Below are 17,345 nucleotides of genomic sequence, written 5' to 3'. Positions count from 1 at the left end.
CACAATTTACTCTTTAGTAGCCATTTAGTGTGGTGACAAAGTTTATGACTTTGTGTTGAAGGGAATGAGGAAGCTCACAATAAGTAACATGAACTTCCAAACCAACTCACAGCGCGTTCCTGGCTGCTGTGGAAAACCCCACAGCAACAATGGTTAAAGTTACAGCTAACTCAGAAGGCAAATGGACACCTAATGAACAGAGACCAACTGCAAAACTCCCTCTCTTATGTATTGAAAGAAATGGCTTGCTAAAGCAGAAAGTTGGGGGGGTTGTTGGTTTGGGGGGGCTGTGGTTTTGGTTGGGGGGTGGGTGGGTTTTTTCACCTTTTCCTTTAGAACCTGTGTCAGGGAAGCATCCTTCTTGACCATGCCAATTCTCTCTAACAAAGTATGAATGGGGTCACTGTGAGCACTACTGTCTGGAGGCACTTCTCTTTGGGGAGGAGAGCTGATGGCAAACTTGATTTTTCAGTGTTGTTGATAAATATCCGTGGTCTGATGGCTGGAAGCTGAGCTCAGACATATTGAGCTTCGAAACATGATGCACTTGCTTTGTTGTCAGGGTAACTGGATTATATTGACATAGAAGCTTGTAGAGCTGTCACTTTGGGACTCCAAAACAAAATAGATGGCTTTCTAAACTACAGGCTTAATGGAGCTTCTAGGGAAGAACTTACCACCTGTGTATGATGGAATACTATGTGCATTGCTGACTGTATGGCTCCCTTTTGTCTTTTATTAATCTAGGAATCTGTCTTCCAGCTGGATACCCCTCTCTTTCCCCCCTCCCCCATGCCCCTATCTGTCTGCAATCTGTGGCATGTATTACAAGTGCCTTGATGCAGTAACTATTCCCTAAATCACCTCTGGCATGTCCAAGCACTTGATCAGAACCCAATAGATTATGCTAACAGTTCTCCTGAATAAGGTGTGTCTCTTCTTGCCAAGCGGTGTTAGCTGTCAATATGTCCTGCAAAACTAGCAAGTTGGCCTCAAGTAGAGGCTGCTTACTTTTGCTGGGACGAAACCATCCATTACCTCTAGAAGAGTCAATTTACTATTGCCTCAGTGAGTAGAAGTGGTCTGGTGCCAGACTGCTTGCTCTTCAGCTTCGAATAGTCTAAGGGAAGTTCACATTCAGTTCCAACACTTTGACTTAGAGAGTTTTGGTTTGATTCTGTCAAACAGAATTATGTCACAATGCTAATTTGAAGATTTGGGGTGAGCTTTGCACCCTTCAGTGTCGCCTTGCTGTGAGCCTCACACACAGGGAAACGTAGAACACAAATCTGAAAGCCAAAGTGGCTGCATCCCTGAACTGCAGTCACTCAGAAGTTTGCCCCAGGATGGGCTCTTGCCTGCTGCTGGAACAGAGCAGGCCCCAGGCATTACTCTGCTCTGCTGCCCATCGTATTTTAAGTTCTTCGGTGGTTACAAAAATCCTATGACACTAACTGCAAGACAATGGAAATTGGCCACCCGTTAAATAAGGAATCTGGGGGATACTGCCAGAACTGGCTGGGGGAGGTTTGGGAGATCCTTTGGGGGGAAAAGAAGACAATAGATAGGTGTGGCCTTTTCCTGAACAAGCAGTCAATCCACCAGGACAATAGCAAAGGCACAAACTCTTCCAGAATGCAGCAGCTATTTGCTTTCCCTTGGTTGTAGTAGATGTGCCTTCTTGGGGACCATGGAGCACCATCTATTCAGAGCATCTCTAATGTGTAGAGCCACAAACACACTATGAATGCTGTGACAGTTCTAATATAAAACCTGAGTACTGAACACTTCATGTGGAGCTGAAGAATCCAGTTAGACATCTACCTTTCATCCACCGACACGCTGCCTCGTGGTTGCTGCATGGAATTGGCCACGAGACAAGCCAACGGCCAGCTGATGGCTCCCAGGCCACATTGCTGTGTTCTGGGGGTGTGCAAACATGGAAAAAACTACCAAGTAGAGATCAAGGCCAGGATTTCAGTTTTTTAATTCACTGCTACCTCAGTGCTTGGGGTCATAGAACCGCTTTGGAGGGAAAAGGCTCTCCCTCAGGTGTCTGTACTGGGACCAGTTCTGTTCAACATCTGCATCAATTATATAGACAGAGAGATTGGGTGCACCCTCAGCAGCTTGCAAATGATACCAAGCTGAGTGGTGTGGCTGAGAAGGCTGAAGGATGGGATGCCATCCAGACAGACATGGACAAGCTGGAGAGGTAGACCAAGGAGAGCATCATGAGGTTCAGTAAGGCAAAATGCAAAGTCCTGCACCTAGGTCAGGGCAACCCTCAATATCAGTACAGGCTGGGGGGTGACAAAATTGAGAGCAGCCCTGCAGAAAAGGACTTGGGGGTGCTGGTGGATGAGAAGCTGGACACGAGTCAACAATGTGCACTCGCAGCCCACAAGGACGGTCAGATCCTGGGCTGCATCAAAGGAAGCATGGCCAGCAGGTCAAGAGAGTGATTCTGCCACTACTCTGCTCTGGTGAGACCTCACCTGGAGTTCTGTGTTCAACTTCTGGGGCCCCAAGACAAGAGAGACATGGGCCTGCTGGAGTGAGTCCAGAGGAGGGACAAAGATGATCAAAGGGCTGGAGCACTTCTCCTATGGAGGCAGGATGAAAGAATTGGAGCTGTTCAGCCTGGAGAAGAGAAGGCTCTGGGGAGACCTTTTAGCTGCATTTCAGTATCTGAAGGGGTCCTACAGAAAGGCTTGGGAAAGACCACTTAAGAATGGCTTGTAGTGAAGGGATGAGGGGCAGTGGTTTAAAAGTGGAGCAGGGCTGTGTGGTGGGTTGAAATTACCCCCCAACAAATTGGAGAGTTACCCCTATAAGAAACCACCAGACTATCTCAGTTGGGTTGGAAGCAAAATTAGGCTAAAATCTAGGAATATAAAATGAAATTAATAGGTCAAAAATATATGTACATAAATCTGCACTCTGTTCCCTCATCCAGATCATTGATAAGGATATTAAAGAGCGCTGGCCCCAGTACTGAGCCCTGAGGAAAACACCACAGGTCCAAACAAATCACCAATGCCCTTCTCTCTCTGAAAGGCATTGGAAATGGTTTTCAGCTGGAATGAATTTCTTATCATCTTTCAGTAATAAGGCACTTGTTGAAATGGAAACCTTTATTTCATTTCAGAAGCAGGAGAATTTCAATGATCAGTGCTGCCTTTGAAACTCAAGTGTGAAACAAGAACCCTGCAGCATTATGAGCAAAACTGATCAACAATAGTTTAGCTATGTCCATATACTGGAAACGTGTGGAAAGCAAGGTACATAGAGCAAATGCTACTAAGGGGAGACGTCTAGATGACCCAGGATGGGGGCAGGAGATAGGGAAATCCAGATGGTGAAGACAGAATTTGGGAGAAAGAGGATTAATTCAGAAAGGCAGGAAAGTGAATGGAATTAACAGCCGTGTGTAAAGTAAAAGATGTAGGAGGGAGGAGGGACAGTTTGGAGTGTTATCAGTCTGGAGTAGGAAGACGTCAGAAGCTGCAAAGGACAGGGAATGTGTGAGATCTCAACAAGATGACTCTGCAGTGAGGTCCATGGGATTAAGTGGGGGTAAAAACATAAAGGTGTTCAAGTGGCCATACAGGAAGGGGCAAAACAAAATCCAGCAGCTAGATTTGTTTTAAGGGTTAATGATGAGCTCTCCAATTTGACATAAGTGATTGTTCCTACTGACTAAGTGTTGTGCTTGATGGATGAGTGCTTAATGTATCAAATTAAAGAAAAGCATTGAGATTTGTTTAAAATGAGTCCATAAATACCAGCATGTGTTGTTAGCTAGCATGGTACTCATAGGTGATATTTTTCATTGATAATAGCAAGTGTCTTAATATGAAAACATTCGCTGTGTGCCTCTGTCTAGACTTTACCATTTAGCAGTGAGACAAAACACCATTGATCACCTTATGGCTGCTGGATCCTATCCAGTCCATATTGGTAATTGAACTACTTTCAATGAGCCTGTCTATTACTTGTTTCAAACCCAGTTAAACAAGGAATTCTGATGGGACTCCAAGGAAATGGCTCTTAAGCTCTCACTGCAGTGAGATTCAGCCTCAACGTTTGCCAGTCTGGCAACATTCAAGAAAGCTACACTCATATTGGAAGCAGATCTCCTATCTGCAGCATTTCTATACACTTTGGCTTAAAAAATAAATCTTTGCTGAATGTTATAGGTTTCACAGGTACCATTTGGAATGATTCATGTGGTCTAGTGAGTCATAAAGCTCATTGGTTCCTACTGTAACAGGCAGTGTGTGCAAGACACCTCTTCAATAATATATTACTTTTCTTCCTGCTTCAAAGCTGTTATTTTTTGATACTTCTATCTGCTGGTTTAGTTATCTCCTTGAACTTCCTGGCACAAATAAAAGGCATGCTAAATGATATAGCTTATACCCCTACAGAGGTTCTTGTTTTCCAAAGAGAGAAGAGTTTGCCTCTAGAGCACCCAGCTCACCAGAGCATAAAGACTAGCTTACTGGAGGCAAAAGTCATAACTCTAAGGTAGCAAGACAGGGAAAACTGAAAAGGTCATTGAAGTTGCTGGCCCATAAAAAGAAAGGAGGAGGAAACTGGGCATGGAGAAGAGCAGACACTACATGATAACATGTTCTCCGTGCAGTTCGACCTAAGACAACCACTGTGCTTCTCTGTGCTGAACTAAGCAGTTTTAACTGATCAGAAGAAAGTGCAGGCACAGAAAAACTCAGAAGTAAGAAAAGTGAAAGAAAAGCAATAAAATGAGGCTGAATATGTAGCAGAAGCTAAACTGGAGAATGAAGACTCTTCCCCTGTGCATTTGTCCTTTTTTTCCTTTCCCACTATCAAGGCAAAATCTCTCCTGTACCAACACTGTTCTCCCCGAGGTGCAGCTCCCCACTGCCATACCCAGAGCTGTCAGGGTGCTGATCATCTGCCAGCTTCTTTTGCCATGCTCTGCAGAGCTCCGGCCTTGGGCTGGGTGTGTGGCCTATCCAAGATGGGAAAGATCAGTGCTTGAGGGCTGTGCCTTGGCCACATGCAGGTTTCTCAGAATTAGCATACCTTTTGCTAGGCTGTGTCACTTGTCAGAGCGATGTGGGCTGCTGTGTAGAATGATTGTGCCACTGCTTGTGCAGAAAGCCTTCCCCAGACACGTTCAAGGGCAAATCACTGTTTATGTGGGTTGTTCCAATGCTCCCTGTCCTGTGGGAAGACTCTGCTTTCATTACTAAAGGGTTGATGCTATACATTCTATGTCTAATGACTAATCAGGACTGCTGGAGAACATGGCCCAGCTTTCCTCCTCCTCTCATTCATGTACCTGAGGATACGTGCAGTGACACATGAAGTTAAGGCAGGTGAAAAGGCTTCTTTCTCTTAATGTGTACAATGGCAGTACTGCCTGTCAAGAACTGTCTTTATTCAGGGTTCTGTTTCCTTTTTCAGACATCAAAAGCTCTTATTTCACAAGTTCCAAAAATACAGAATTTATCCACACCTTGAAGAGTCAGCTGCACTGCTTGTGCCACGGCCCCTTCACCATGTAATCTCCTGTACAAGAGCACCATGCTATGTCAGAGACAGCTCAATGAGGAAACAAAAAGAAACCCTTTGTATTTTCTCTCCAGAGGAGGAGTGGGGTTTTCCTTTCCAATTCAATGACACCTCCAAAATCTTCATTCAGTCACTGTGCAGACACAAAATAAGGTGCCTTAAATAAATAAATGGATAAATAAAACATGTTATTCTGCCAGCCTCTATTCGAGTGACCTAGGTAGAACTCATACTCAAGCATGCTAGCAGAGGACAGCCAGGCTGTAGTAAGTCTTTATGTGCCACTGATCAGAACTGAACCAAGTGGTGCTCTGCTGAAATATTTTAAGAGATAATATAACTCTTCCAGTTTTAGAAGAGTTTGATCAATCTGAAATACAAATATTACACTGACTAAGGTTTAGCATTTAATGAAGTTGATCATGCCTTACCTTGAGTCAATGAGTGCAAACACAATTGCTATAATTATTGTGAACTAGAGTTGCACCTTTTTCTCCATCTCACTTTAGTTTTGTCTGTAGTTCTAAACTCTAATCTTCCACTGCAGCACTTCTCTTTGTTTGTTAGCTTTCCAACTGCTTTTTGCCACAGTGTGCAGAAGAGACAGACATCTGTATAAGCTGCAGGCTCTTCTTATTTCCATGATGTCAAGTTCATTTTGGAGTTAGGCATCAGATATTGTGCAGCCAAGTTCATTCTGGGCCAGGAGATCAGGATTGTGCAGTGAAGCTCAGAACAGCACTGCTGCTTTGCTTGTTGTATAATGCCTCTTAAAGGAAGCCAGTCCGTGTGACAGGAAAACAAACCAAAACCAAACCAGCTTTGAGAGGTATTCAACTTTCCTACCTATACTTGCAACACTTTCTCACCTTCATGCTTCTGTTACTGATTATTCTTAACATAAAGGATATTAATTTTAAGTAGTAATTGAAATCAGGTTTAACTATTTGCAATGGAATCACGTCAGGGGAAAACATCATGGCACACAATAGTTTCAATTAAGATACTCTTTCGGAGGAAGCTGCAAAGCAGATTGTTTTAGCCTTTCAGAAGCTCCTGATAGTTTTAGCCTGAAGGTAAGAAGTTGATTTAAAATATGTAAATTAATGTTGTCTTTCATCAAGATTTAATGTTGCTGAATGAACATACTGATTTTCAACTAGAAGGTTTGGGACTTGCTGATGTTTTCTTTCAAACAGACAGAAATCAAGTCAGTACCTAATTTGTTCTTTAGGAAGTCACATCAGGCTATAAATCCTGTCTAAATTCAACACCTGTTATTCTGTCAGGCATTGGTGAGCAAAACAGCATGCAAACAGATTTCTACCTATTTGACCACAACTGTTTTGATTCTGCAGCTGTGCATCTTCAAGTGGGAGATGACTGTCTTGGCAACCTAGTGTTACTCAGATCGTTTACATGTTCACCATTACTTAATCTGTCCTGTCTCACATGTTTATCATCTTGATAAAGATTGCAGAAGGTGGGGTTGCCTTCCTGCTTTCTCTCTGACATTTCTTTTCCTTGCTCTGTTGATGCAGCCACTCAGAACTGTCCTGCTCAAGTGTCCATCCCACCTACATCCTGACAGAATAGTGAACTGAATTTCAGAGAAGCTGACCCACTCTAATGTTTTGTGCATGTGAGGCAATCATTTCATCCAGAATGAGCATGCAAAGGGCAGAGAATAGCTGCAACTGCAGCGGCGGCTGCTGCTGCTGTGAAAAAGTGGAAGATGTCCGTGTGCCTTTGGTGGAATTCCTGTCTTTCATTTATATTCTTGATGCATTATTAGGATCTTAGTTATTAGATAGAAATATTATTTCTTCTTTTTCAGAGAAGAGGGGAAATGAGTACCTAGATTCTTTATTCTTTTATACATCCTCCCCCTTTATTGACAGGTTATTCATTTTGTTTGTGGTTTTTAGAGCTATATGTCCTGTCAACACAACTCTTGCAGACCCCTGCAGTACTTTCCTACATTGCTCAAGAGAGGCTTGTGTTCTTCTGAAGTCTAAACTCTTCAAGCTTAAGACTAAACAAAATATATGTATGTTTTTTGCCCTGGACATCCTACTACAGACTGGGTGACATCATCCATATCCATCTCCCCAGATTAGGAGCTCGAGAATTCAGTCAAGGCTGAACTTTGCTGCAGTTCATGCTATTGCTTCTTTCTCAGTACTCTCTCAAGTTATGAAGGGAAATGCACAGAGATAAAAGCCAGGCTCTCTATTAAAGTAACTCGGGATCAGGATTGTTGTCTTCAAGGGCACTGAATCAAGGCTGAGGTTTCCTTTATGGCATGATATAGACTCTGTGATGCCTAAACTAAAGGATTATGCTTGAAACTCCACAATACCAAAGCTGTGACTGCAGGGATGAGTTAATGAGTACTTGTAGTGCTGGAACATCTGTGCCCATGGCAATGCAAAACCAAGTGTCATTCCACCATCACCAAGTAAAAGTAGGGCACAGCACCTCACTGCTCCACAGCAGTAGCCTACATTGTGGTCCTTTTGGGAAGGTTGTATTCTCCACAGAGGCTCAAACTGAGTCCTGATTGACGTTTTCAGTGTGGTGCGTTACAATACATTAGATTTCATGGCAGTGAAAGCTCTGATTCTCTCCTTTGTTCGTTTAGAATGCACTTATTCATCAGCTTCTACGAGCATGTTGCTAAACTGAACTTCAGCAAGGCTTTTTGTTCCAGGAGTCTATGTGAGTCTTGCCATCCACCAAACTTGATGGAAGCCCTTGAACCTTTGGCTCATTTTTGTGAAAGCGTCCATCAGCCCTTGCTTTTGAACAGGAAGATGGGGATGGGACAGCTGAGAGCCCTGGGGTTAGCTCATGGAGGATGAGTTGTATACAAAAAACCCAATTTCCTTCACAATAAAGAAACCAGAAATTGAGGAAATACATCTCCTAGACAAGTTGGACTGGGAATAATTTGATTCTTATGGAATCATTTTTTCAGGAACTTGAAAGTTCCTGTAGACAATTCTGTTTATGTCTACAGTCAACACTTCTGCAGCACAATGCAGACTTCTGGATTAGAAACCATGAGATCTCCTGGGGTTTGTGCTGTTGCTGTCATGAATTAGTTGTTATAGCCATAGTCTAAATGCTGGCCACATGCTATTAGAAACTAGCCTGTGTCATGCAAATAAGGAATGCTTTTTGTTATGATGGAAGCTGGGAGGCTCTGGCACCAGTTGCCCAGATTTGTGGTAGAATCCCCATCTCTGGATATGTTCAAGATTGGATTGGGCTCAGAGCATCCTGATCTAGAGGAAGATGCTGCTCCTTTAAAGATTTCTTCCAACCCAGAACACTCCATGATTCAATAATGAGTAGTCATTAAACACGTGACCAAAGGATCACATTCTCTCCAATTTGGTGAAGAGAGTAATTTAAGATGGGCCAGTCTGCACATGTAATTGATCCAAATGAATGTATTCATAACAGATCCAATAGCTGTTATTTGTAAAGTTCCAGGGAACCAGATTACTTTTTGTACGCCTCATAAAGCTGTTAAAAACTGAATAAAACAAAATGCATCTTTTCAACCCATGCTCAGCCACCTTGTGATGGCACTTGACAAATACAAACACAAGTAGTTGGTATTGCTGAGAATTTGGGACTTGTGTTTTAGCCTGGTTGCCTGTGAAATCTATGGCAGTCAGAAATGGATTTATGTCCTGCTGACCTGTGTACATCTCCTGTTCTTCACTGAAACATTATGAAGTAGAAACCTGTAGAAGTCAAAAGCCAGATAAATGCCTTAACAGAAAAGCAAAACAAAAGAAACCTCTCACAGTTCAGCATAAGCAGAGAGTAAGACTCCCACTGGAAAGCAAAATCCAAGCTGGTGGAGAAGTTAGTAATTCTCTGTGTGAATGCCCTCTCTCGAACTTTGGATGCTGCTGACAAAACGTTGAACATCACGAATACAAGCCACAAGAGCTCTGAAACCGCACCTGGATTCCCCACTCTGTTAGAGCTCTTCCACTTCCACTGCTTATCCAGCAGAAAAATAATTAAGGGGAGCCCCAGTGAAAGTTCTATTAATTCTTCTATTGAACAGGCAGAGGTGATAAAGCTGTGTCTGATAGCAACTCCACTGCTTTCATGTGCAAGATATGAAGGTATTTTGAGGCTATAGGAGTAGAAGTTGCATGACAAGAAAATTGTGGATGAGTTTTCTTTGAAAGGTCTCCAGCTAGTCGTTTCGGGATTTAAATATGCTCTATACAGCTCCATATTCCTCTGAGGCTACAGACTGGGCTTACAGTTTGGCTGTAGGAGCAGTTTCCTTGCTTGCAGTGACATTCAAACACTGTAGAACCTTATATGTTGTATTACACTGGCTGATGAAGAGATTGCCAAAAGTGTAAAATCAGTAGAACTTGAAACCCCCCAAAAGTAATGGTGAGAGAATGTGCATGGAAATGCACAGGTGTGCAGATCCTCATGGCCAGTCGGTCACACCTCTCGCCCTCTGTGGCTGTGTGTTTTCACTTGTGCTCATAACCTCTCCTCCATGTCCATCAGATATTTTGACCACCACCACCTCTGTCTTTCCATCTCTAATGTGGAACTACTCAGATCTGTTCTCTGCATTGCTTCTGTAGGTGAATGGTATTGATCTTCGAGGTGCTACCCACGAGCAGGCTGCAGCTGCGCTGAAGGGAGCGGGGCAGACGGTAACAATCATAGCACAATACCAGCCAGAGGGTAAGTAAAATAATAAGCTTAAAGACATATGGTGAAAGACAAACATTTTAAAGCCACCCATTTAACAGGATCAGGCTGCTGCAGATAGTGCTTTTTGCAGCTATCATCAGAAGTCATCTGGAATGAAAATTCAAGTGGCAATTCTACCCCAAGGAAATGGCTGTATCTTTGTCGCAGGCTTTGCTTACACAAGGATCTTATGCAACTCTAAGGATTATCTTTAAATGTGCATATCACAACACAGCGATCAACATACATTTAATCATTGTATTCTCGTTGTTGCTCGTTTTTCACAAGCTTTTCTATTCTCCTGGAGACACGTGGTGCTAACCATAAGAAAGAGCTGAAGTTGCTTCAGCCAATCAGCTCAGAGCTAAACTGAAGCAAATGCTTCCTGCCAAAGGAACAGAGCTTCCCTGCACTGCTTTTTGAGTGACGGTGTCCTCGTACCTCCAAGGCAATTAGACCTAGATAAGAAGTACTTACTAAAGTGCTTACTAAAGATAACGAGTGCTTACTCCAAGGCAATTAGACCTAGATAAGAAGTACTTACTAAAGAAGATGACAGCTTTCTAAAGAAAAGCATCAACAAATTCAGCAAAGTATATGACGTTTGAGGTGGGATGCTTCTCATCCAGATTTTGGTGTCTAGTATTTAGCTTTCTAGAGCTTAAACTAGTTTCAGTGGGAAGAAGTAGGCATTGACCAATTTTATGAGGCCAGAGTTAGGTGACAGAACTTATCTGAAGTGAGCTACAACTCAAATTACTGACTGAGGCTTTAAGGGAATTAATGTTAGGAATATTACTGTCTCATAAGAACTAAAGATGTTTTTCCTCCACAATAGATGTTGGTTTGAAAGTCTTTCCAGGTGAATTTAGCATATTCAGATGTCGTGTGAGGTCTTCCTGGCACCAGTCTTCAGTTTGCAGTAAACTCTTCTAGCTCGATTCACAAGTCCTGCTGTGCCCTGTCAACACATGTTATTGATTCTGCCTCACTGTGCTCAGCCTATGACAGGTGAAACAGAACAGCTCTAATAACAGGTTCCACCAGTCATTTTTTCAGGGACACTGGGGAGATGAATTAGCACTGCCAGAATTTATCCAACATGATGCCTTCTTTTGTTACCCTGGATCCTGACGATAGCACACAAAGAGGAAAGCAGCTGGTATTCCAGTTAGACTTACAGTTGTGCTTCTGATCTGGTGTCATGCATCCAGTCATTGGTTTATTTGCACTTGAGTCACCAAACAATAAATTAGGCCATGCTAAGAAAGGGGCAGATGAGAGTTAATGAAATGGCAGTTTTCTCTTTCTATCAAATCAATGCAATACATTAATATAAAAATGCATAAGTAATAATTAGTTGTCTCAAAGGAAAATTATTGCCAATCAGTTCCATTACAGACAGCTTTCTGCCCCAGATTCTGAATACAGCCACGTTCCCATTAGTGCTGGCAGTCTTGTTTGCTGTCTGGAGATTTCACACTGCAATTATCACCATGGTGTCTGGGAACTCGTAGCAATCACTGGCATTTCAGAGCTGTGAATACACAAAAAAGGCATTGACAGATTTTCCCTCTTCTGTTTGAACTTGTAGCTGACGTACTTTGCCCCTGCATGTTACCAGCTCTGTACTCTGTCAGGTGCAGTGTCGGTGAACACGCAATTCAAACGATGCTGACAAAATCCATCGAGTCCTACAATGGTTATTTAGTCCATTTCTCTGATATCACTGCTCCACTCACCAAAACCCCTGCTGAGGGCAGACTAGTCTCAGCTGCACAACGTCTTTTACGTGAAGCACAACCAGTTCTCTATATCACCTAAAGAATTCAAAATGCACTGAAGAGAAGAAAAGTTGCCCCAAATCAGTTTTTTTTGTAGGAAATGATTGAGTCTTGTAAGGTAGTGGGAGCATTCAGCTGCTCTTCAGCATGGGTTGTCTTTCTGCTGAAGTATTCCATTTTAATTTGAGATGCTGGTTAATGAGAACTGCTGAAATACAGACGTGAAACTAAGTGTTCCTTTCTTAAAACAGCCCTACCAGCAAAGAAAGATGAAGCAGTTTTGAAACAGTTTGTCACAGAGAATTATTTAAAGATGTGCAAGCCACAGAGCAAAGCACACTTTCTGTCAGCATCAACATTCATTTCCTTCTAAAGATGCTGCACAACTCTTTTTGTCCTTTCTCTGTAATTTATTCTTAATCTCCTCTTTGCCATCTCTTATCTTGATGCATATGTTGGAACATAGTCATAAAGTATAGTCTTAAAACTGTAGAGCTGTGCTTCCCTTGGGGGCTTCTCACTTTAAAGTGCTTCCCAAACTAGTAAATCCCATAAATAAAGTAGGCTGGTAGCTTGGTTTTCCCACTCCCATACTGGAAGCTCTGAGCTGTTGCTACTGCTACTTTTTATCAGTGTTTTAGGGGAGATCCTAGAACAGCCACTGCAAAGGTTAAGCAGTGCCCTATTTTTCCTATCCTTTCCTGCTTACTAAGCCTTTAGATGTTGTTGCAAACAAAGCTAAAAATAAGCATCAGTCAACACTATAAGCTAGATGATGATTAGCAATTACAATTGTTAGCAGGAAAGCTTCTGTTCCAATAATTTGGGGTTTATGCAGCAGAGAAAAGCTTACAGCACTAGTCTCCAAAAGCAGCACACTTTCATCTAGGAAGAAAATGAGACAAATTCTATAGAAACAGCTTTCAAAGTTTAAATTTCCCATTTCTCTTTCCAAACAATCCAAAGTTCACCTAAGCCTGGTATGAACTCCCCTCAAATCCATGTCTGCACACTTGGCAGCAAATCTCATGAGAATAGCAACTCCTGCAGAAGAAAATCTAGTGCTTGCTATCCACTCAGATAGCTTTTCCTCTTGATACTATGGCACTTGGGTTTCTCATCCTGTCTGGATCAAACAACATGTTTTGAATGCTGTCAGAGTTGTAGTTGGTGATGGTGCTTATCTAAACCCTGCTGCCAGTCTCTCTGACTGAAGTGGTCCTGGAAAGAGAAGAAAATTTAGTAAAGGAGCACAGATAGAGTAAACAAAAGAGGAATGGAAGGTGTGAAAAGCAGCAGAATGGAAGGACAAAGGACAGTATGAGGAATGGAGGACTCAGGTCTTCTCTTCAGTCCTTGCTTTCCTCATGTACACTCACCATGATTATTTCACTCATCTCTGTGAGAAACAAGAGCAAAAGGAGGAAAGGAGGTGTGGAAGTCCAAACAGAAATGCAACTATTGTGGACAAAAATCCCCCACAGCAAACTGCTGGCCAAGCTGTCAGCCCATGGCTTGGACGGGAGCACACTGCGATGGGTTAGGAACTGGCTGGAGGGCCGAGCCCAGAGAGTGGTGGTGAATGGTGCCACATCCAGCTGGCAGCCAGGCACTAGTGGTGTGCCCCAGGGATCAGTGCTGGGCCCCATCCTCTTTAACATCTTTATTGATGATCTGGATGAGGGCTTTGAGTCCATCATCAGTAAATTTGCTGACGACACCAAGCTGGGGCAGGAGTTGATCTGCTGGAGGGTAGAGAGGCTCTGCAGAGAGACCTGGACAGGCTGGACAGATGGGCAGAGTCCAAGGGCAGGAGATTGAACACATCCAAGTGCTGGGTTCTGCACATTGGCCACAACAACCCCAGGCAGTGCTACAGGCTGGGGTCAGAGTGGCTGGAGAGCAGCCAGGCAGAGAGGGACCTGGGGGTGCTGGTTGATGGTAGGCTGAACATGAGCCTGCAGTGTGCCCAGGCAGCCAGGAGGGCCAATGGCATCCTGGCCTGCATTAAGAACAGTGTGGCCAGCAGGAGCAGGGAGGTCATTCTGCCCCTGTACACTGCACTGGTTAGGCCACACCTCGAGTCCTGTGTCCAGTTCTGGGCCCCTCAGTTTAGGAAGGAGGTTGACTTGCTGGAATGTGTCCAGAGAAGGGCAACGAAGTTGGTGAGGGGTTTGGAACACAGCCCTGTGAGGAGAGGCTGAGGGAGCTGGGGCTGCTTAGCCTGGAGAGGAGGAGACTCAGGGGTGACCTTATTGCTCTCTACAACTACCTGAAGGGAGGTTGTAAACAGGCAGAGGTTGGTCTCTTCTCCCAGGCAGCCAGCACCAGAACAAGAGGACACAGTCTCAGGCTGTGCCAGGGGAGGTTCAGGTTGGAGGTCAGGAAGAAGTTTTACACAGAGAGAGTGATTGCCCATTGGAATGGACTGCCTGGGGAGGTGGTGGAGTCACCATCACTGGAGGTGTTCAGGAGGAGACTTGATGGGGTGCTTGGTGCCATGGGTTAGTTGATTAGGTGGTGTTGGATGATAGGTTGGACACGATGATCTTGAAGGCCTCTTCCAACCTACTCTACTCTATTCTATTCTATTCTATTCTATTCTATTCTATTCTATTCTATTCTATTCTATTCTAAATGTTATTGAGAGCAAGAGAAAAACAAATTATCAAGAATAAAAGAGAGAAAAAGAAGGCAGAGTTCAACAGTGAGGGGCTGTGTTTATAGCTGTAGGAACACCAGCCATACCTCTGGGCCTTTCAAGCCATTCCTTGCTTCTATTTTATTACCTGAGTATAACCTGTGTGCTGCGTACACATGCCATGCCAGTGGAGATCAAGTGATGGTAAGCATCACAGACTCTAACAATTGTGGATGCCTTTCATATGGAGGCTTAGAGATGCATCCAAAGCACACTAGCCAACCTGCAGGCTTCAGAAAGATGTCTTTCTGTGCATTCATGTGCAGCTTGCATCTGCTGCACGAAGCTGCAGTTAAATTCAAGAGACTTGAAGGACCGAAAGCCATTTAAAAGAAAATTAAAAGAGGAATTGCTGTCTTATATTTAGCTTTGCTCTCCAGTTTTTAATACTCTTGGAAGCATTTTTATTCTCCTCCTCGGGTAACAACTCTCAAATCTCCTAGAACATTGTACAAATATGGAGTGGGCCCTGCTGATCTGCAAATAAACCCAAGCCTGGCAAACAGTCTTCAGGCAGAACAGTGTGTCCTAATGAAACAATTAATTAGAAATTGAAGTGAGGCAATTGACCACATAGGGAAACACATTTTACACTTTCAGTTTATTATGCTGGGCTCACCTTTCATTTTAATGGCAGCAGTTTCAAATTACAGCCCAGTATGGAAGGAGTTAAGAGAAAAAGAGGAAAGATAAAACCCCACATTTTGCACAATTTATCAGTGAAACTGAAATGCATTGTGAAAGGAAAGGGAGGTTTGATTGAAATAGTGACAATTTGTCTTGAAAGACACAGATTAAGAGTGGGGATAGACAGAGTACTACAAGACTGCACGTTTGAATCTCAAATGCTCACGGTCCTCACCCCTGTGGCAGTGTGAAAGGACAGATTGTAGCCATACAATCTTTGCAAGGTATTCAGTGCCAGTGGTCTGTGAGCTGCGTGGTGCTGCATTGCAGTGTCTCTGCAGCTACTCCCTCCTGACAGTTCCTGGAAAACTGTTAAACCACCCAGAAGTTTCATGCACTTTGAATCACTCAAGCCAGCCTACTAACTTGCTTTCTTAACAGCTTGCATATAAGGAAACCATTAATTGATTACAGTTTGATTAGACCAGCCAACAAGGCAGAGGTCGGCAAGTTGTTACGGCAGGAGAATTTCTGCTTTACCACTTTTTGACTTAGCTGTTAGCTGCATGCTTGGATACTCTGCACCCACGGTGTGGTGAATAGCTGAGCTGTAGTTGAAGTATCAGACAGAGAGATACTGCGAAAGGCAGTGTCTGTCTTTGCAGGCATTAGCTAAGGAAGTTACTGGATAGCAGCTTCTACTGTTATAAGCACCTCATGAAAGCATGGTTCTCAATTCACTTCTTTGTTCTTTTGCTCTTGAAGCTCTGGGAGGCTCACGGAGTGCACTGGAAGAGACCTAACTTTCCCAAGTAGCTTTTACAAAAGCATAGCCCTTGTCCTACACACTTCTCTGATCTACTAACACATGAGTTCTGCTCTTTGGAGTATTTAAGGGTAAAAAACCCAGGGATCACTTTCACATATCTCTCCCTGAGCAGTCGTGGATGCTTAACTGTTGCCCCACTTTCACTGCCTGTTCCTGCCTCAAAATGGAAACACTTGTCTCCTGTCCCGTGGCCCAACAGCCACTAACACTCCTTGGATGTTTAGCTTTTCCAGATGCTGCAGGAACAAAGTAAATACAAAAAACATGTGAGGAATAAGTAATTGTATTTATTCATCTTTGTCTAGGTCACTTCTGTACTTTGAAATGTGAATACTGCTGTTAATAGCCCCTCTTCCCAGCTGCTGAAAATCAGCATAGCTTAATTACTTGGATAAAGTTGCACCACGGCAGCTGGCCTTCATCCGGAAGCCACTCCATCCAGCTGCCAAGAATGCAAGATATTAAGGTTGTATTTCATGTGTGGGTATTAAAGAATATAGCATAATCTTGGAACAGACAAGTGGATCTGACCACAGGCCCATTTGGTGAGGATCCTATTTCCAACAGCTTAGGGAGAGAAGAAAGAACAGAGGGGCTGCAAAATCCTGTCCTTGTCCTCAGCTGGAAACGATCACCCCTGTAAAGACCAAGAAAAACCAAAAGACAGTTTAGTGTTACATTTCTTTGACTGTCCTGCTAGAGTGCTGTCACTGAGTTTTGTTGAGTGTAGTTTCAAGTTGGGAAATTGAGGAAGAACAGGTAATATAAATGATAAAGCTTGACCTCCTGGTACTATATTCTTTCTTCCTTGTATTAGAGCTTTTGTTTTCACTTAACTGTACTGGGGGAGATATTGTTCCAACACCAGAGAAGTTTCTATTTCAGACCCTAATTTATTGATAGTAGCTGATAGCACACCATAGTTGTCCTATGTTGGAGACAAGGCCTCAGTCCAATTCAAATACCAAAGGCTGCTTTTAATTCTTTTCTCTCTTCTTTTTTTCACTTCTCTGTTGTAGTGGCATCTCTAAATCCACTATTTCTTTACATAATGATAGCATTTTTTTACCTAAGTTACACAATAGTAAAT

General features: G+C 43.2%; 1 protein-coding gene across 28 annotated transcripts in view; it reads left to right on the top strand.

Annotated features, from left to right (window-relative positions):
* DLG2 (discs large MAGUK scaffold protein 2) overlaps positions 1 to 17,345 on the top strand; it is a 1,097,405-nt gene that overhangs the window by 878,767 nt on the left and 201,293 nt on the right. For all 28 annotated transcript variants that reach the window (XM_068146154.1, XM_068146173.1, XM_068146144.1 and 25 more), the window contains one exon: positions 10,203 to 10,305. In XM_068146154.1, the coding sequence (XP_068002255.1) occupies positions 10,203 to 10,305 (103 nt within the window). The remainder of the gene's footprint in view (positions 1 to 10,202; positions 10,306 to 17,345) is intronic.

The sequence above is a fragment of the Melanerpes formicivorus genome, unplaced genomic scaffold (assembly GCF_026170545.1).
Source record: "Melanerpes formicivorus ecotype bairdi unplaced genomic scaffold, bMelFor1.0.p_v2 SCAF_1, whole genome shotgun sequence".
Lineage (NCBI taxonomy): Eukaryota > Metazoa > Chordata > Aves > Piciformes > Picidae > Melanerpes > Melanerpes formicivorus.
The sequence above is the reverse complement of the archived record's forward strand: the minus strand, read 5'-3'. Positions and strand labels throughout refer to the sequence as shown.